At 42.3% G+C, this 20,154-nt stretch overlaps 3 protein-coding genes across 4 annotated transcripts; 1 reads left to right on the top strand and 2 right to left on the bottom strand.

Moving 5' to 3' along the window:
* Nucleotides 1-32: 32 nt before the first annotated feature.
* Nucleotides 33-2,645, bottom strand: plaat1 (phospholipase A and acyltransferase 1). 2 transcript variants are annotated; one of them, XM_058072535.2, is made up of 5 exons: nucleotides 2,425-2,645; nucleotides 1,748-1,794; nucleotides 1,530-1,668; nucleotides 398-666; nucleotides 33-238 (listed from the first exon to the last, which is right to left on the bottom strand). In XM_058072535.2, exons 2-5 carry the CDS (start codon nucleotides 1,772-1,774, stop codon nucleotides 137-139), a joined length of 537 nt encoding a protein of 178 aa, XP_057928518.1. In that variant the 5' UTR covers nucleotides 1,775-1,794; nucleotides 2,425-2,645; the 3' UTR covers nucleotides 33-136. The 2 variants fall into 2 exon arrangements, with proteins under 2 accessions (XP_057928518.1, XP_057928517.1); XM_058072534.2 differs by having other exon boundaries at nucleotides 37-238; nucleotides 1,748-1,797; nucleotides 2,425-2,644.
* Nucleotides 2,646-3,595: 950 nt separating this feature from the next.
* Nucleotides 3,596-5,790, bottom strand: LOC131129230 (uncharacterized). The gene is made up of 3 exons (XM_058072532.2): nucleotides 5,467-5,790; nucleotides 4,339-4,587; nucleotides 3,596-4,241 (listed from the first exon to the last, which is right to left on the bottom strand). The coding sequence occupies exons 1-3, from the start codon at nucleotides 5,681-5,683 to the stop codon at nucleotides 4,009-4,011; spliced, it is 699 nt and encodes a 232-aa protein (XP_057928515.2). The 5' UTR covers nucleotides 5,684-5,790; the 3' UTR covers nucleotides 3,596-4,008.
* Nucleotides 5,791-6,033: 243 nt separating this feature from the next.
* mfn1b (mitofusin 1b) lies at nucleotides 6,034-17,784 on the top strand. Its single transcript, XM_058072516.2, has 18 exons — nucleotides 6,034-6,192; nucleotides 6,576-6,733; nucleotides 7,112-7,247; nucleotides 8,025-8,187; nucleotides 8,668-8,792; nucleotides 9,178-9,286; nucleotides 10,190-10,297; nucleotides 10,384-10,537; nucleotides 10,613-10,680; nucleotides 12,634-12,755; nucleotides 12,894-13,020; nucleotides 13,084-13,188; nucleotides 14,218-14,320; nucleotides 14,391-14,617; nucleotides 14,684-14,860; nucleotides 14,933-15,129; nucleotides 16,142-16,276; nucleotides 17,100-17,784. The coding sequence occupies exons 2-18, from the start codon at nucleotides 6,586-6,588 to the stop codon at nucleotides 17,167-17,169; spliced, it is 2,274 nt and encodes a 757-aa protein (XP_057928499.2). The 5' UTR covers nucleotides 6,034-6,192; nucleotides 6,576-6,585; the 3' UTR covers nucleotides 17,170-17,784.
* Nucleotides 17,785-20,154: the final 2,370 nt, after the last annotated feature.

Below are 20,154 nucleotides of genomic sequence, written 5' to 3'. Positions count from 1 at the left end.
ATCACCCACACCAAGAGATCTGATAAGCAAAAGTGTGATTTTTTCATATTTATTTTATTAATGATGCATTTTGACTGCCGACTTTCCAGGATTTCCTGAAGCCCGGTTGGAAAACATCTCCAGGATCCCTTGGATGTTAGAAGGGCCTGTTCCTGGATCGAGTGTTTATCAGTCCCAGCACAGAGAAGGCACTCGCTGCTGCCGTCACCAAACTGATGGCCCCGATGGCCCTTGTAGCCTGGCGGTGATAAGAGGGGCATGAGCATGTCAATGATATTTGATTATTTATTACACTATCTGGACTAAAGTATAGATATCAATAATTAAATATATAATAATAAATAATATAATTATATATATATAAGTATACCAATAAATTTGATATATCCATCATCACCTGCTCAGACACTCCCTCGCCGTAGCGCAGCAAGGTGACAAAATGCTCGCAGTTACTCCCCAGCAGGTCGTACGACACCTCCTGGCCAATCAGGACTTGCGCTCGTTGGATGATCTCGCAGACCGGCAGCGGCGTGTGGTTGTGGTCGTACTTGTTGTTGACGCGGTACGAGTCCCCGCCCACCACTTCCTTCAAAAGCTGCATGCGCACCACCGCCTTCCGGCTGAACACGGACTTCACGCTGGACATGGCGGCGGCCTGGCTCTCGTCTGGAGAAGAGATTGTGTTCACGTTAGCGGTCTACATTTCATCTGAGTGTTCCGCGGGTCCGCCGGAACCTTGGTTAGCATCGTGTATCCCTTGGTTAGCATCGTGAATCCCTTCGTGAAGGCCCCGCTCCAAACCAAACAAACCATTTCTACCCCCACAGCAAATCATGTACATATTATCACATTCATACATTTTACATGGCAAAAATAGCAGAATAAAGTCAAAATATAATTTTTTTAAAAATAGATTATTATATAATGAGGAAAAATAATGTCATTTTTCGAGCATAGAGTTGGAATATTAAAGAAAAAAACAGTTTTATGATAAGAGTTATTTTTTGAAAACTGGGTTGCGACAAAAAAGTTTTAACACTGTAAAAATAAATTCAAAATATTATGGAAATAAAGTCATAGTTGCAGGAAAAAAATGTATAAGATTAAAGCTGGACAAAAACAAATGAGCAAAACAGCCATAATTTTACCAGAATAAAGTCAAAATATTCAAAGGAAAAATATCGGATTTTAAGGATACAAATTTTGTAATTTTACAAGAACAAAAAAAGAAAAGTTGGTAATATTATGCATAACCAAAAAAAAACGGAATAAAGTTGTGATTTTTGCGAAATAAAAGTTATAATATTGAAAATGGAAAAAGCAGCTGTAATTTTACAACATAAAGTGAAAATATTAAAAAAAATAGTTAAATAACGACAAAAAAGTTGCAATTTTTACGAGAATAAACCTTGTGGAAGGGATGGGTGACGCGAAGCGAGGCTACGGTCGCCACGGTCGCCACGGTCGCCACGGTCGCCACGGTTACGCATGTAAAGCCGTGTGAGACGCTGGTTGCGGTGTGCACTGACCAACGGGTGTCAGGTTGATGATGTAACCGTCGCCCAAATAGAGCGCCCAATGCTGATAGGCCGGTCGGAATATCTCAATGAGGTCACCGGGTTGGGGGTCGGCGGGGGAGTCGGCGAGGTCGGGGTCACTGGAGGCCATCTGCACACACAAAAGACAACAAGAGACACAAACGTCACGTGTCACGAGATGCTTCCATTTTTAATCAGCGGCGACTCACGCTCGATCTTTGCTGTTGATGATCCATCCCGTAACATGCTTCCACAACTTCTAAGGAGGGAAAGAAAGCACACTGGTGTCAGGCTGCAAAACAAACGGCACATTACTTACAGGCAGTATACTCCATTTTCGTGTTTACATCTTAAACTTAATCATTCTTGTAAATGTTCCTTTCTTCATATTATGACTTCATTGACATCATGTTATAGCTTCTTCCTCAACCCCCATTTTTGTTGTCTTTTTCTGATGAACCTTTGTGTTTCAAATGTCCCCCAGACCAGACTTTGCCGTAAGAACAGCGCCGTGTTGCGAGTCCTTGGGAATAAGTGGCAGAGAATGCTGGATGGGCTTCCATGCGATGCAAAGCTCCCTCTTACATACGTCCACACAATAGCACACAATACCCAGAGCTGCACCTTTGCTGCCACAATAGCGTGGACACAATGAGGAAGCCCGCGGAAAAACAGCTTGATGTTATGTTACATGGAAAAGACAAATAAATGACACCTTCTTTTCACCTCCAGGAGAGCGGCGTGGTTAATATGCCACACGTACGCGACATGTGTTACAATACACTCAAAAGTTTAGAGACGCCTTGTCATCCAATAGCATGATAAAGTGGCTCTAAACTTTTGCTCTCTAACGTTACATGAGGAAAGCAACAGGAGCCATACTTACTCAAACACCAGCACTTTTTTCTTCCTCGCCATTTTAATTCTCCATCATAAGTCCACGTCTAACCATAAAAAAACAGTACTCGTCCAAAAGCGCCAGCAGGGACAGAAAAGAGATGGATTCCACGTCTCTGTGATGACAAGCTGGAGTTCAAGCCAAAGTAGAAGTTGGAGGTCGCTCGCCCTCTCTCTCTCTCTCTCTCTCTCTCACACACACACACACACACACACAGAAAGAGGCGTTTCCTCTGGTATTGTCCCCTTTGGACGATGGCGGAAATGCAAACTAAGTATAGAATTTGGACCAACCAAATGTTGCAATTTTTGTTTCCAACTATTTTCATTTCTTGTTCATTTTCTTCTCATAATTCTGGCTTTATTCCTGTAATATTATATAGCCTTTTCCTCAAACTGATTTTTTTCTCCACAAAATATTACAAACTTGAATAACTTAAAATCATTTTTCCTCATAATACTAGCGGTTTATTCCCGTAAAATTTCAACTTTGTTCTCACAATATTATGACTAAAAAAAGAGCATATTCTGGTAAAATTGTGCATTTTTTTGACTTCTCTTTTCAAAAATGAAAGCTTCATTGTTTTGTTTGTTTCTAATGTTACAACATAAAAAAATATTTACTTAATTTTATGCTACTAAAATTGTTATTCTTTCTCAGAATAGTATAAATATAAGGTATTTTTCTGAAATATCTAAACTCTGTGCTACTAAAATTATTAGTTTTTTTACTTTATTCTCCTAAAATTCCAGCTGTTTTTTTTCCATATTACATTTTTTCCCCACAGTATTATACCTCCCCAACCTCATTTTCCAAAATAGACAACTTTATTTTGTTGTTTTCCCTCAAAATATGACAAAGTTTTTAAAAAATATGCAACAAAAACAACATTATTTTTCCTCATAATATTATGAGTTTATTCCTGTAAAATTGCATTTTCTTTCTTGTTGGTATACCATCTTTTCCTTGTAATTTTAAGACTTTTTACCCATAATATTACTACCCCCCCAACCTAATCCCCCCAAAATGATAACTGTGTTTTGTTTTGGTCACAAAATTATGACTACATACCTCATATTGTTTCTTTAATAATGAAACTTTGTGCTACTGAGACATTATTAGTCCACATATTATGCTATTCTCGTAAAATGACTTTTTCCTCAATAAAGTACACTCTTTTTCTCTTAATATTTGGACTTTATTCTTGTGAAATAACTAGATAATTATTGGTACCGATAATTATCGGTATTTGATTTTTTTCCCAATCATGAAAACCGATGCTGCGTCATGTTACACATATCGCCCTCAGCTGATATCGGAAATGGAAATCGGTTTTCAGGGGAAAAAAGACATTCCAAATGTAGCCATTGATTTTTCTTATGAAATTATATTTTTAGAATGTGCCACAGGCTAATAAAAAAACAGCAAAGAGCCGCAGTTTGGACACCAATATAGAATATAGAACTATACTGGGCACTAAAAGACTAGCAAGTTATTATGTATATTTACATATATAAACATGATTGTTTCATTCGGTTTTTGGCCAGGGGGAAACGTATTGGCATAAAAACATTACAAAAATTTTTCCTGAAACATTTGCATGAAGTCTAGAAATTTCCGACGACCCGCGTCGCTCTTGGTTTTGTCCGTATTTTCCTCAAAGGCCTCTTGCGTGAATTGTGTATCCAAGGTTTTCTTTCTGAGCGCTATTAACTGGACGGCCATCGCTTTCAGTCCATTTTCCATCCTTTCGATTTCAGCCATGGTCAGATCCGTCTGGCAACCTGCGGCGGCATTTTCTGCGCCTGGAATCACAATATTTGCGTCAGTGTTCATATAAGACAATTGATTGACAGTTGATAAATAGTCACTTCAGCCAAACAAACTATGTGTTGAATATACCTTGGCCTTCTGGATCTGGATCTGGATCTAGGATGTGCTCCACCACATCTGCAGCTTCCGGTTCGGGCTGATTGTGAAGCACGAGCAAAGCCTCTGCGCCTTCAGTGCGTCTGCGTTTCTCCTCACGGAGCTCAGTGTGATCCCTCCTCGGGTTGGGCAGCGTTGCGTTTACTTTCACTTTCTTGCGTCCGAGGTTTTGTGTTGGAGCCCAGTCTTGGTTTTCCACGTCGTACAACGCGCTCGGTTTCCCTGCAAGGAAAACATCGGCAGATTCATAAATCTCTCGTAGGCAGGTTAACAAACAAACCCATTCCATTCCGTGTTGGAGGCTGGTGAAGAACACGGATCTTATGGATGTTTTATAGCGTCACTCTACTACAGTTTAGCAAAACAAAGAAATGATCAGTTTTGTGGTTGACCACGGCCTATTAGTCATAAAAAAAATGCATATTGAATCAAATGTTACATATGGTTGGGCTACATTAAGCATTTTCAGGCAAAAAATGGCTAAATGAGGCATTCAGGACATAATATAGTATTCCACACTGGCCACTAGGTGTCAGTAATGGGGAATTAACATGTGAGGATGCTATATTATGTCAAATTTATGTCTAATATGTCTTATTTTATGCTTTTATGTCTATAATATCGGGTAATAGAAGTGGGACTATGGCTATAGGGGTGTTATTTCACATCTGAAGGGCTCTAATAATGTTAAAAATTGTATTTAGAAGGCTGTAAACGGGTTTTCTGTGCTCTAGCTACAAAGATGTTCCATTTATAAAGAAATAAATCTGACTTAATTCACCAATTAACCACGATAAACGAGGGACTACATTATATAGACAATTAAAGTATGAACCTTACTCCAAATGACATGTTTTGAAACCAAAACTATAACACCACCAACACAAAAGTTCCAAACAGTGATTTAAAAGACAATGTATGCTATGCTAGCTAGCATTGCTAACTGCACAGGAGCTGACGACGCGCAGCCCTCGTGCGTGCCTTACGTCGGCGGCGTCGACCAGCGAGAACCGGAAGTCGCCGCCCTCGAGGCAGCTGGGGGAACCCGCTGCAAACGGCTCCTTTTCTAAACAGGGAGTTTATTTTCAAGTCCATACGAACCTTGAACAAAGTGGTCGCTGCAAACTCGAGCGTGTACGGACTCGGCTCCGCTCGACGAGAGCGACAGGTTCAGTAGCCACCTTTCTCGGCGTTTTTGGGTTGTTTCTTCCACTTTTTTCCCTTTGTGGTAGATTATCTTAGGAACCCTGTAGTAACCTTTGCCGTAATTCCTATTTGAACGATTCCCACACGCGAGAACAGCGCATGTATGCGGCATTTTCGCTCTGATTTCACTTGACGTCTCGCTACGACGGCGCTTGTTTGCCCCCCATCTTCTCCAACCCGTGACTGACGACGGCAAACGGACGTGACGCCACGAATTTCCCGCCGTCTGATTGGCTGCTGTGTGGTGTCGCAAATAGTGTCAAGCTAGCATAACTAACGCCGAAAATGATCATCTTTGGTATGTAACGCTATCCATCTAATTGGTCGTAGTATGACAGCAATGACTCAGACGTGGTTTTCAATGTTTATTTGTTGTATATTGCTAAATTCTTACTTTAAAAGTAGTTAATGCAATGAAGTGGTAGACGTTTATTTTGAAACGTCGCGTAGTAGGTTTCCTGTAAGTCTATCTGGCCTGACAACACGGGACCGCACAACAGAAGGTTAGCGAGATTGACAAGAGTCATCGTGCAAACACGAACAGGGATTAACGACATTGTCGTAGGGAAGCAGTTTATGTTTTTGTTATGACAAGAGGCCGCTGGCTGTCCTAGGACTGTGGTAATAACTCCGTTGCGCTGTATTTCCATGAATAATAACTATATAATCACAAATATTTGCTCGTAGCATGTAGCTAGCTTAATCAGCTAGCTTTACTTGGGCAGGTGTCATGGTTTACATTGTTATTATTGGTTAGATGATAACGGTTTGGAAGTGAAGGCCATCATAGTCTTCTTCGGAGCTCCTCTTGTTTACGTCCACGTTGTCTCATCTTACAGTTAATTTTGTCAATAAATAACTTGGAGCTCATTCATGCAAGGAATGCTATCAAACCAAAAAAGAGCACTGATGGTTCCACCGGCTAGGCTCTCAGCACAACGGCTTTCAGGTCTATGTGTTGTATAATTAGTATGCCCTTTAGTGACCCCTGTGTGTGTTGACAGGCCACAGAGCATGGCGGCGGTTCCTCCACTGCTCCGGACCGACTCGGCCCGCGGGGAGTTCTCCCCCCTGAAGCATTTCGTGGTGGCCAAGAAGACTATAAGCGGCGTGTTTGAGCAGCTACTCGATTACGTGACCGAGACCTCCAAGTTTGTGGAAGGTGAGATGCTTTGTCCAACTAGGAACGTCTTCCGTCCTCCACAAACCCGGAGTATGCGTATGGGTATGTGGGATCATGCAGGAAATGTGTCCATGTGCAACATGGTGGCGTTTTCACTCTGTGGATTATTATTATTATTATTTTGAAGTCTTTATATTATGAAAGGTGGCGGTTCGGGCTGCACAATTCTGCAAAAAAGAGCAATGGCGATTTTCCTGCCGTAGAATTGTGATTGCAAATGTTTTGGTGCCGCCGAGCTGTGACCGTTGAGGAGCAATTGCGCTACAGTTGGCATGTGTGCTGGAGTTAATACGGAAATTAATATAGTCATATTTATTTGGAATGCTAAAGGACGATGATGTTGTTTTGGTCCAACAGAAACATGCGAGAACAAAGCTCTGGAGCACATTGCAAGTCCGGACCAAAAGTCTGAGATCCAGGCGTATGCAGACAAGCTTGCCGTCATCAAGGAGGTGCTGGCTCGCAGGCACATGAAAGTGGCCTTTTTTGGCAGGTAAATACACTCGGAACCCGCAGTGGAAACCTTGGGGTGTCCACTAAAGCTGTGGTTCTCGAATGGCAGGTCAGTAGCCAAAAGTGGGTCGCAGACAGCAAGTCAAAAGTGACATTAAAGTATGGAACATACAGCTGATATGACATATTTTCCTCCTTGGCATATGTACATTGCACAGTTGGAAGTTAAATACCTGATTTTGTGGTCCTTTTGATATTTCATTTTATTTAATGCATTGTTTGTATCCATGCAGTTCGTCCTCATTTCCTTGACAAAATGCATATTTGTAAAATAAAAATCACATTAATAAAAGTGTACCATAATAATAAATGAAATAAAAGTGAAATAAATTAAGATAAAAAATAACTGAAGTAGTGTAAAAAATCAAAAAAAAAATAAATACAAATAAAAATTACTGAAATAAAATGTTTTAAAATGTAATAATAATAATAATAAATAAAAATAAAATAGACTTAAGTAAAAGTGTAAAAAATTAAGATAAATAAAAAATAACTGAAATAGTGTAAAAAAATAAATAAAAATGACTTAAGAGTGTAAAAAAATAATGTGTAAACAATAAAATGTAAATAATAATAAATACAAATGAAAAATTACTGAAATAAAAATGTTTCAAAAATCCAAATAAAAATCACTTAAATCAAAAGTGTAAACATAATTTTAAAAAATATGTAAAAAAAACCATCTACTAAAAATGTGGGTTCAAGGTTGCGGTCATTTGAGAACCCCGCACTAGAGCAGTCTGATGTGTACCCTCAGGACGAGTAACGGTAAAAGCACCGTGGTCAACGCCATGCTGAGGGACCGCGTGCTGCCCAGCGGCATTGGCCACACCACCAACTGCTTCCTGAGCGTGGAGGGTACAGATGAGGACAAGGCCTACCTCAAGACGGAGGGCTCAGAGGAGGAGAAGAGCATCAAGGTATTATTCCCAAATGTGTAAACGTAGACCTCAAACAAATAGGAGTTGTAAGTATACATACCGTATGTCTCCATACAATATGTATAATTGTGATTCCAGTTTATACTGTGGGAAGTTCTACTTCCTGGAAGCATGATAACCAGTTTGACTTGATGAAATTATGGCTGCGTTTTCGCAACGCTGCTGCCAAAAAATAATATTCCATCTTGAGATTTGGTTTGTTAAATGAACACAAATTAGCAGCTCATCCATCCACTCATTCCTTTGCTAGCACAAGCTGCACCCCGCATTGGGTGCCAGCAATTCGCAACAACAACCATTCACACACTCTTACGCACAAAGCTCGGTTTATGCTTCTCGCTTCATCACTGAGCAGGACTAGATCCAAAGACGCTTGCACAAAAGTCAGTGACCTGGGCAAATAACTATGCTGTGAAAATGTATATTTGCATATTAAATGTACGCTTACCAACCCTGCAGACCGTCAACCAGCTGGCTCACGCGCTGCACATGGACGAGAGTCTGGACGCCGGCTGCCTCGTTCGTGTTTTCTGGCCAAAGACCAAGTGTGCCCTGCTTCGGGACGACCTGGTGCTGGTGGACAGGTATGCACATCGTGCAGGGCTGCAGCAGGAAAATGTCAATGGCTGTTATTCCTGATCACAATTGCCCACTGACAATTTTCCCATTGAAAATGAATTTATGTGGCGCCCCCTGTTGGTAGAAATTCATTTTCTATTTAACATGGCATGGCATTGTGCTTCCTCTGCATGGAGCAGGGATGTCAACATTCATTCTACAGTTCAGTTCAGCAATCACAAGCAATTTGTTGCTCGCTCCACAGTGTATTCATACACAAAGTCAATGAATCCATGCGATTGCTCCTCCCGTGAGCTGATGAGTACGAGTCATGGGTAGAAGCACCATTCACGTCTTTGTTTGTAAAGTGTATGTTTTGGCTGGTAACATAAGTGCCCCGTCATTTCCCAGCCCAGGAACAGACGTCACGTCAGAGTTGGACAGCTGGATAGACAAGTTTTGCCTGGACGCTGACGTCTTTGTGCTGGTGGCCAACTCGGAATCCACGCTCATGAACACGGTAACGACTCTGGTTGACTTCCGTGATCTCTGGTAGCTGCCTCACTACGCTTGTGCGTGGCCCCCGTGTTCCTATGTAGCTTGTCATCCAGTAGATGGCTGGTATGCCCTTGGTCTGCCAGGTAGTACGATGCCGTAGCGGTGTACTGAAGCCAAAGTAACCGGTGTGCTTATTTGGGACCGGTTGCAGATGGTGGAATGGGACTGCTCAGGCATTCGTGCTATGCGGAGCCAGCCGGGCCATCCATCACAGAGCTGTTCGAGCAGGCAGACGCTGTTAACTTGGAGATGACGCACACACATTCTTTTGCAGGCTCTTCCATGGAAATAAGCATCCATACTCAGAATCAGTCTTAAACTACACACTCTCACATATTTGTCTTCTTGCACAGTTGTGCAGCGTTTTTCTGTCCTTGTTGGACCCAGTTTGTGCTGCTCTCTGAAGGGAGTAGTTAACAGCATGGTAAGAGATTTTAGTTTTAGTGTAGATTTTTAGATGGGTTTTCTAATCATCTATTAGCCTTATAAAATGATGAAGTTGGATTAGCAGCCATACCAGGAGATTGATGCAGAGGACTGACAGTTGTTGATAGTAGGCCTCTATGCAAGAATATACATCCTTCTTTCAAAATCATATCATTCATTTTCATTGTTTGGGAAATGGATACAAATGTTTGTGAAATGCAGGAAAATGTGTTTTTCTTTGGAGAAGTGACCCCAAACGTTTGAGCGGTAGTGTACATCCACCAGTCCTGTTATTTGTTTATGAGCAAGGGCCAACAGGTAATTGGGGCGGGGCAAATCTATTGGTGGTGGGCCTCCACATATACATTTTTTTTAGAAGAAGCTAAAAGTTTTTTTTTGTTTGTTTTTTTGAAGTGCCTTCCTATGTCCCGTCTTGTAGGAAAAGCACTTTTTCCACAAAGTGAATGAACGCTTATCAAAGCCCAACATCTTCATCCTAAACAATCGCTGGGACGCCTCAGCAAACGAGCCGGAATACATGGAGGATGTGAGTGACGCACACGTTCACCGTGTCCTCATATTTTTGATGCTGCGGTTTTATTCTCAATCATTAAAAAAAATGTCATTCTCCAGGTGAGAAAGCAGCACACGGATCGTTGCGTGAACTTTCTGGTGGAGGAGCTGAAGGTGGTGGACCGCGAGCAGGCGCCCAATCGCATCTTCTTTGTGTCCGCCAAGGAGGTGCTCAACTCCCGCATGCAGCGGGCACAGGGCATGCCCGAGACGGGTGAGGCGGCGAGCGTGCTTGTGCGGCGAGCGAGCACGCCGTGCGCTCTGACATGGAGTTTCTGACTTTCATCAGGTGGCGCCCTGGCGGAAGGCTTCCAGGAGAGATTAAAGGAGTTCCACAGCTTTGAGAGGAGATTTGAGGTCTGTACGCGTACGCGTGTTGACATCGTCGCACTTCACTAAGATCAATAGTCTGGCTGGCGTGAACAACCGTTTTCCGTTAGCAGACACGGACATACAGCATACTTGCACTCGGAATCATTCCATTTAGGTAAAAGTGTCATGAACACTCCAGGTTCAATCAACATCATATTTGTGCTAATTTGTGAACCGTAGAACACACCCGTATTTAAGCCGCCCCCGCTAAATTTAGCGAAGCTGCACCAGGCTACAAGCTCATGTTTCCACACGACATCCCATATTTAGTACACACAAACAGGAACGTCTCCGTCTTCATCCACACACGGAGTTTAGGGCTGCCAGGGTGGAGAGCGGATGGAGCCACCTGGCGTGGCCCCACGAGGAGAACCGTGGTCGGACACACTCTCCGAGCAGCCCTGGTGCGCTGCCATGTTGTCATCCCATAACCGCTCTTCTTCAGACATTAGAGCATATAAATACTTCTACTGGTCACGTTCCACCCCACACTTTGCTCACTCCTTAGCTCCTCCCATCAAGCACCTCCTCAAACAGGGCCGGCTCCATCTTGGAGAAGAACCACTGTGCTTTTCCGTCAGGCTGCGTCTTCATTGTTGAAGTCTAGATTCACTGAGGCGAGGGCATCGCTTGTCTTGCTTTCTGTCTTGATTTCATTGTGTTCTTATGCGGCCAAGCCGTGTTTTACCCAGCCTTCATTCCACTACAGTAGATCCACGCTATTCACGCCCCGTCCACACGTGGGCAGCATCTCATCAATAAGAATCATTTTTACACCATTTGGCAAATCATCCACCCAAGGCAGCAGATATTACTAAGTACTAAAAATACAACTGTTCAAAACCTTTGGAGAAAAATCAGATGATGTTTGGGTCTTTTCCCCGTCGTCACTACCTGCGTCGTCACTACCTGCGTCGTCACTACCTGCGTCGTCACTACCTGCGTCGTCACTACCTGCGTCGTCACTACCTGCGTCGTCACTACCTGCGTCGTCACTACCTGCGTCGTCACTACCTGCGTCGTCACTACCTGCGTCGTCACTACCTGCGTCGTCACTACCTGCGTCGTCACTACCTGCGACATGTTTCCATCAGAAACAACATGGATGCCCTAAAAACCGTCTTGCTTGTGGCCATTTGCCGAGTGCTTTTCGCTTGCTTGAATTTGGAAGCCCAAATATTGCATGACTTTAAAAGGAGCAAAGGGGAAGAATCCCTTTAAGGTCGGCCATCTTCACTCAGATAACAATTTCCCATCCGACGCATCCTCCGCCGACTTGCTTTGGCAAGATTCCCATCACCATTTTCTTGCGTCTTGTTGACTTTGTATTCTAAAACAACGTTTGCTTGCCTATGACTGTGATTGGCAATGCATTTATACGGTTACGTGTGAGCGCATTTTTTAATACGGTTACGTGTGGACGCCATTTTGTTCATAAACGTAGAGGTGAAATAATGCGCTTTTAAAAATACCCTGCTACGTGTGGACAAGGCCTCAGGGATATAATGGACTCACCAGCTCCATTTTTTCTCTTCAATGGCTTTAGATGCCCTGGGCCAATAAAAATAGCTCCCGGGCCACAGTTTGGGCACCTCTGGTTTGTGTCAACCACACACAAACGCTAATTGTTGAATAAAGGAGGATCTACTGTATTAGAATCTTTATCTTCTTTTCCTTTCAGTGATTGTTAGTTCATGTTGATTGACATGTTATCATTCTATCATTTTGCTTCGCCATCACGCTACTGTGACCTTTGAAGATCGGGGGTGGGGCGGCGGGATGTGCGAGACGCACACACACACCTTTCCTTTGTTTCAAAGCAGCAGGTGTGTGAGGGCGTCTCGCCCGGTTTGGCTGTCCCATCAGCAGCCCCGGGCGCTTTAAACGTCACAGTAACGTGTGTGTGTGCGTGTGTGCGCGTGTGTGGTGGCCTCGCAGGAGTGTATCTCGCAGTCAGCAGTGAAAACAAAGTTTGAGCAGCACACAATCAGGGCCGAGCAGATCACAGAAAAAGTCAAGTGCATCATGGACGCCATCAACATCGAGGCGGCGGAGAAGAGGTGGGTTGCTTACGTTGTGCTCGTCTTTTGGCGGCCGTTCAGATGTGAAATGCAGGAGGAGGTACAGTAGGGGGGGCTGTCAGCTGCGTGGGTGGTCCTTTAGATGTTCAAAGGCTTTTCTGTCGGGCGGCGCCTCAGGGTTGCGGCACTGGAGGAGCGAGAATATCAGCTGGATCGGCTGGATTTTGTACAAAATCAGCTTCGGCTGCTGATTGACGACATCAACAAGAAGATCAAGGCCATCAGTGAAGACGTGGAGTCCAAGGTATCTTCCAGTGTGACCCCCCCCCAGCAACAAATAATGCAGTGTCATTTTCAACCTTTTCAGGTGTCCAACGCCATGGGTGAGGAGATCTGCCGTCTGAATGTCATTGTGGACGAGTTCCACGCCGACTTCCACCCGTCACCGCATGTTCTCAAGCTCTACAAGTCTGTAAGTGGACGCCTGTGGACATCACATGTCTCTTTAATGCAATGACCAATCCAAGCCCCCGACAGCAATAACCAACCAAGCCCCCAACAGCTATGTCCAATCCAAGCCCCCAACAGCAATAACCAATCCAAGCCCCCAACAGCTATGTCCAATCCAAGCCCCCAACAGCAATAACCAATCCAAGCCCCCAACAGCAATAACCAATCCAAGCCCCCAACAGCAATGTCCAAGTGAGGCCATGGTCCATCTTTGGGACCCACTCTCTGAAGGAAAAGCTACGATATTGTGGCAATAAAGTCAAAATATCGTGATGAATTTCACAACAGTAGCGCTGAAAAAAGCGTCAAAATAGCATCATTTTACCAGAATAACATCAAATATTAAGAGAAAAAAATATTCAGACTAGAAAATAAGTTGGAGAGGAAACTGTACAAAGATTATTGATGAAATGTTTGGAAAATTAAAAAAAGCAAAAATGGGGGGAACCCCAAAGTGCCGCAAGGCATGCTGGGAAGTAGCTATGAGATTTTTTTTAATAAGTCATTAATAGTGTAATGTATGTAATGTTATATATATATATATATATATATATTTAATGGTAATACTACAAGAGCATGTTTTTACCGAGAATAAAATTGTCACTATACAAGAAATGAGTATAAAAAGGTAGTCACCATAAAAAAATAGTACAAGAATAACATAATAATAAAAATATATATTTTACCCCCAAAAAAGTGGTCATATTTTTATAAGAAAAAAATCTAGTCATATGAATACTACAAGAAAGTGTTTTTACTATTACCAAAAAAAAAAAACCCAAAGTGCCGCAAGGCCTGCTGGGAAGTAGCCATGCTGTGGACTAGGAAGCGCAGCACATGTTGTCAACTGCTAATAACAAATTGGATCAGTTGTTGTCGTTATGGAATACTTGAGGCCGCTCTAGATCCCCCCCCCCCCCACTCGTGGCACCATAGCGGCGCCATAAACTAGACGAGGACCAACATCTGGATTGTTGATACCGTCCTGCAGGAGCTGCTGGCTCACGTGGAACAGGGAATGGGCAAGAACCTGGCCTTTCGCTGCTCCGATGCCGTCAACGCCTCGGTCCAGTCCACTCAGAGATACATGACAGGTGGGTTCTATTCCCTGGAGCGCACCATCTGGATGATGACGGGCCGAATGTGGCGTCATTCCCTCCGCAGACAGCATGGTACCTTTGCTGCCCTCCGCCAGCCAGAGCCAACTCCACCTGCTGGTGCCCAACAGGAAGCTGGACCTGAGTTACGACCTCAACTGCGCCTCGCTGTGCAATGACTTCCAGGAGAACATCCAGTTCCGGTTTTCCTTGGGATGGACCGCGTTGGTGCACCGCTTCCTGGGGTCCGTCCATGCCGAGAGAGCCCTCAAGATGGTGGACCAGAAGTTCCAGGTGGGTCAACTGGAGCGTATGATCAGAAATAACTTCTTTTCTTACCACACATGACGCTCCTTCCAGGCCTCCCTACCAGCCCCGCCCCCGGCCGCCACACCCTCCTTGGGACCCCCTTCCGTAGCGCAGCCCAACCAGGACACGGCACTAATGACGCAGGAAGACTTGATGGTAGCCATGGCGACCAACGTGGCCTCCATCACCTCCCGCACGTCCATGAGTGCTCTCGTCGTGGGAGGCGTGGTACGCCGTACGCTCGCCCGCTTGAACACGTCCGCAGCGTGACCAACCCGTGGCTCCTTCACGTGTGTTCAGGTGTGGAGGACGCTGGGCTGGAGGCTCATCTGCACGGCGGCCTCCCTCTACGGTCTGCTGTACCTGTACGAGCGCCTCACCTGGACCACCAAGGCCAAGGAGCGCACCTTGAAGCGCCAGTTTGTGGACTTCGCCACCGACAAGCTGCAGCTCATCGTCAGCTTCACCAGCGCCAGCTGCAGCCACCAAGTGCAGCAGTTCGTACCTCCTTCCATCGCTACCTCCACCAATACCTCATATTTTATATTAATAATCTTCATTCATTCATTTGGTGCTCATATGCTCCAACGTTCATCCACCAATATGTCATATTTTACATTAATAATCTTCATTCATTCATTGGTGCTCATACGCTCCAACGTTCATCCACCAATATGTCATATTTTATATTAATAATCTTCATTCATTCATTTGGTGCTCATACGCTCCAACGTTCATCCACCAATATGTCATATTTTACATTAATAATCTTCATTCATTCATTTGGTGCTCATACGCTCCAACGTTCATCCACCAATACCTCATATTTTATATTAATAATCTTCATTCATTCATTTGGTGCTCATACGCTCCAACGTTCATCCACCAATATGTCATATTTTATATTAATAATCTTCATTCATTCATTTGGTGCTCATATGCTCCAACGTTCATCCACCAATATGTCATATTTTATATTAATAATCTTCATTCATTCATTTGGTGCTCATACGCTCCAACGTTCATCCACCAATACATCATATTTTACATTAATAATCTTCATTCATTCATTTGGTGCTCATACGCTCCAACGTTCATCCACCAATACCTCATATTTTATATTAATGTTCATTCATTCATTTGGTGCTCATACGCTCCAACGTTCATCCACCAATACATCATATTTTACATTAATAATCTTCATTCATTCATTTGGTGCTCATACGCTCCAACGTTCATCCACCAATACCTCATATTTTATATTAATGTTCATTCATTCATTTGGTGCTCATACGCTCCAACGTTCATCCACCAATACATCATATTTTACATTAATAATCTTCATTCATTCATTTGGTGCTCATACGCTCCAACGTTCATCCACCAATATGTCATATTTTATATTAATAATCTTCATTCATTCATTTGGTGCTCATACGCTCCAACGTTCATCCACCAATACCTCATACTGTGTGACGCTGTTGCCCCCCCCCATGTGTGCGTTGGCAGGGAGATGGCAACCACCTTCGCCCGCCTGTGCCAACACGTGGAAGTGACGCAGCAGGAACTGGAAACCCAAATCCAGCAACTCTCAGCCAAGATCGATCAGCTGGAGGCCGTCCAGAACCACTCCAAGACGCTACGGTTCGACGCTCTTCTATTCTACCGTTTAGTTATTGGATTGGTACTATTGTAGTAGTACTAGTGTACTGGTAGTAGCGTCAATATATCTTTATTTACACGGTGTCGTTGTATTTGAATTTTAGAGAATAAGAATAAAGTCATCTTATTATGACAAATAAGTCCGATACTACAAGAAGTAGATCCTACCTGTTCATTAATAGCAAATAAGTTGCAATATGACAAGAATAAAGTTGTCATTTTGTTAGTATTATGAGTATATCGCTGACTTCCTACATTTTATCTAGCAACTATACATCACCAGAATAACATCATTTTTACTAGAAAAAAGGTTGCATTACAAGGAATTTTTTAATAAGGCATTAATAGTGTCATGTATGTAATGTATATATATTTTAATGGTAATACTACAAGAGCATGTTTTTACCATTATGAGAAAGTTGTCTCTATACAAGACAATATTAGTATAAAAAGGTAGTCATTTCCATAAAAAATAATTATAGTACCAGAACAGTTGTGTCCTATTTGGAGAATGAAATGATGTCACAAGAATATATTGTATATTTTTACAAGAAAAAAAGTAGCTTCATGAAAAATCTAGTCATGTGAATACTAAGTGTTTTTACTATTACCACAATAAAGTCATTTTACAAGCCTAAAACACATTACAAGAAAAACAAAAAATGTGTACAGAAAAAATGGAATATGAGAATAAATGTGCATTATGTAAAAAATGTTTCACTGTTATAATTTTTCTTTTTATTTTTTTTTACAAAAATAACGATGATAATCATTTTGACCCGATGTTTGTGTGTGTTGCGTTTAGGCACAAGGCCAGCCAGCTGGAGGCGCAGTTGGAGACTTTTTCCAAGCAGTACCTGCAGCATCACCACTGAAGATGAACTATGGATTCATTTCTAGCATATTTCTACCTTCAAGTCCAGCCCTCCTTGAATACCATCAAGGCTGCTAACCAAGCAACTAACCGACTAACCGACTAACTAACCAACCGTCTGGGTGCTACCTTTGGACACTAACTGTGAATACTGTATGCCTTTTTTTCTCATGTCAGTTTTCATCTTTTATGTGACGCAGGAATAAGAACACAAAAGATCCGTGTCATTGTATAAATCACTTGAATAAAAGGATCATATTTTCTCATATTCTGTCTGGGCCCCCATTTAGTGACTATTAGTCTAGTATTTCAATCCAATTTTCATGGCATAAATATCTGCACTTTTCCTACAAAAAAATACACAGTCTAAGTTGGAATTTTACCCGTATTTAATAGTTTTACTGGAAAAGTCAGAAATCGTGGCACTTTTTTTCCTAGGTCGGCTGTTCCTGCCACTTATACTCCAGAGCGACTTATACACTAAAAAAGTGTTTATGTTCCATAAACACTGGACACCTTTTGTGTTCATGTTTATTTTTTGTGTAGCTGAATAAGCATTGTGTTAGCATATCTTACACCTATTCAGCCTGTTCTCTTTCTTTTATTAATATTACAACTTGCCTTCTAAGAGGACGGAATGTCTGTTTTGGTCAAGTCGTTTGGAAAATAAATTACCTGCAAAAAATGCGTCTCATACTCCAGTGCGACTTATGTATGTTTTTTTCCACCTAATGATGCATTTTTGGCCTTGTGCGACTTATACTCCAGAGCCACGTATAGTCCAGAAAATACGGTATTTATTTTAGTGATGCCTGATATCAGCATAAAATGTGATATCAGTTGATAGCGTTATCTGATTTTTTTTTCCTGATGATAAATATATAAAAATATTTTTATAATGCTGTTTACAACACGTGTTCATTCCATCACAGCAGATATGTCATGTTACACATATCGGTAACTGCATCGGCTGATATCGTTTTTTGGGCAAAAAAGCCGATATTGGACATGTATAAATATGGATACAAATGCATCATTTATCATTTATTTTATGAATAAATTTGTACTTTCACAACAGTCGTAATTTGGCAAGCATATAAAATCTGAATTTGAAGAGACTAAAGTTGTATTACTGGGGGGAAAATGTGAAAGAAACTCAGCATTTTTTAATGTAATTTTTTTTTAATTGTAATGCAATAAAGTTGCACTTTGACAGCAACTGTAATTTGACAGGAAAAGGGTATAAAGTAGGAATTTGACTCAAAAAAGTTGTAGTCCCTGAAAAAATAGAATTAGTATTAATAGAATAAAATAGTCTGAAATATACACGAGTAATGTCATATTAGAAAGAATTTTAAAATTCTGACTTTTCCGAAAACTACAATTTGACAGTTGTGATTTTACAAGAAAATTGTTGACAAACATGGCAGTAGGTTGTCAACATAAACGGGTTGTCCACCAACTGATTCGGAGAATAACATGTAGAAAGGTTGCCGACGTAAACGGGTTGCTGACGACCTAACCGATGACAAACATGTCAATAGGTTGACAACATAAATGTGTTGCCAATTGACTGGTCGGCGACATAAACGGGTTGTCCATATAAACAGGTTAACATGTCGACATAAACGTGTTCCAGTGTGAAAAGCATCCAAACCACAACATGAGCTTGTTGTTTTTATTGGTTAAAAGAAGTGATCACCAAGCCACTCTACATTGACAAAAAAGGAAGCATCCATTATGAGGGCAAAGGGCTATGACGTCATTGGAATGTGACGTGTCGGCGTGAGAGAATCGTGACGTCACCCAAAAAGTCCATTTGTGACGAGACCTTGCTTTTGTTTCCACTTCACTGTTGGCACTGAGGCTGACACGCGTGCACGTGCGTGATAAGATCGATATTTCACCATTTGTACAAATGTTGTCATTTCCATCAATAGTTTTAAATTGTACTTTTTGTTCAAAAAACTGTACAATGTTTTATTGTGATGACAAACATGATGGATCATTTTGTGATTTTTACCGAAAATTTTATGACGGGAACATTTTCAAATATAACGTATCGGCGATACTGTCCCTGTGTTTGTTTGGTATCTAATCGACACCAAAGTGTGCAGTATCGCGCCTTTCACACAGATCAACCGGTGGAAGTGATTTTTGGACAAACAAAAACATTCATTTGTTATATGAATATGGTGGGATTAAAGGCTGCGCGTGCTAAGCTAGGCTGCTAAGCTACATGCTAAAGCTAACGGACGCTTGGGTGCTCTTCACCCCAGAATCCTCAACGACGATGCTTCAAAGTGTCAAACAGCTCCCGAATAAGATTTGTCACCAGTGACGACGCTTAAAAGCGATAGCAGGACTTTTTTGACGTGAAGTTGTACGACTTTGCCATCCGCAGTGATTTACCTGTCGGTCCCGTGAGTCCGGTTCTGGTCGGATTCGGGTGATGAGGAACGTAGTTCCGGTTAGTTGCTGGGGCCACTTAAAGGGTGTGGCTTCTCAAAACAACTGCGTTCAAGAATAATACGTTTGCATCACAAAAATGCTTCTTCGAAAAAAAAAAACTTACCTTACTAAGCGCTCGGCGTTACCGGCTTTCCTCTTTAGTCGGAAGAAGATGGCGGCCATCTTGTATTCAACAGCGGATGAAGATGCTAGCGTCGCAGCTACCTTCACCACACACGAAAGGGCAGCACGCAGCGCGCAGTGATACGAAAGAGCGATTTATGAGGTTTGATTTTTTTTCGAGGCAAACTCTTAAATAACCGGAACTACGTTCCACCTCACCAAACCAGGACCAAGTTGGGGTTAAGAGACTGCCATGCCAGAACCCAAGACCTAAGCCAACTAAGCACCTGCTCAGGGCCCTGTGATCACCGGGGCGCCCCCCAAGAGCAACGAACTTCAAAAAGACAAAGTCATTGTTTTTTCTGTGTGTTAGTAAGGGTGTGTAAATCTAATTTAGCTTAGGGCCCCATGG

Source organism: Doryrhamphus excisus, linkage group LG4, assembly GCF_037039965.1.
Source record: "Doryrhamphus excisus strain RoL-2023G ecotype Guam linkage group LG4, RoL_Dexc_Guam_v1.1, whole genome shotgun sequence".
In the NCBI taxonomy this organism is placed as follows: domain Eukaryota; kingdom Metazoa; phylum Chordata; class Actinopteri; order Syngnathiformes; family Syngnathidae; genus Doryrhamphus; species Doryrhamphus excisus.
This window is presented reverse-complemented; position numbering and strand designations above follow the sequence as displayed.

Coding starts and splice junctions, on each gene's coding strand:
- plaat1 (XM_058072535.2), bottom strand. CDS start 1,774: ATGGATCATCAACAGCAAAGATCGAGC. Junction 1,669..1,747: donor ATCAACAGCAAAGATCGAGC/GTGAGTCGCCGC, acceptor TTGTGTGTGCAG/ATGGCCTCCAGTGACCCCGA. Junction 667..1,529: donor CATCAACCTGACACCCGTTG/GTCAGTGCACAC, acceptor TCTCTTCTCCAG/ACGAGAGCCAGGCCGCCGCC.
- mfn1b (XM_058072516.2), top strand. CDS start 6,586: ATGGCGGCGGTTCCTCCACTGCTCCGGACCGACTCGGCCCGCGGGGAG. Junction 13,189..14,217: donor TTCTCAAGCTCTACAAGTCT/GTAAGTGGACGC, acceptor ACCGTCCTGCAG/GAGCTGCTGGCTCACGTGGA. Junction 14,861..14,932: donor CTCTCGTCGTGGGAGGCGTG/GTACGCCGTACG, acceptor ACGTGTGTTCAG/GTGTGGAGGACGCTGGGCTG.
- LOC131129230 (XM_058072532.2), bottom strand. CDS start 5,683: ATGCCGCATACATGCGCTGTTCTCGCGTGTGGGAATCGTTCAAATAGG. Junction 4,588..5,466: donor CAGCGACCACTTTGTTCAAG/GTTCGTATGGAC, acceptor TTTTCCTTGCAG/GGAAACCGAGCGCGTTGTAC. Junction 4,242..4,338: donor TCCAGATCCAGAAGGCCAAG/GTATATTCAACA, acceptor TTGTGATTCCAG/GCGCAGAAAATGCCGCCGCA.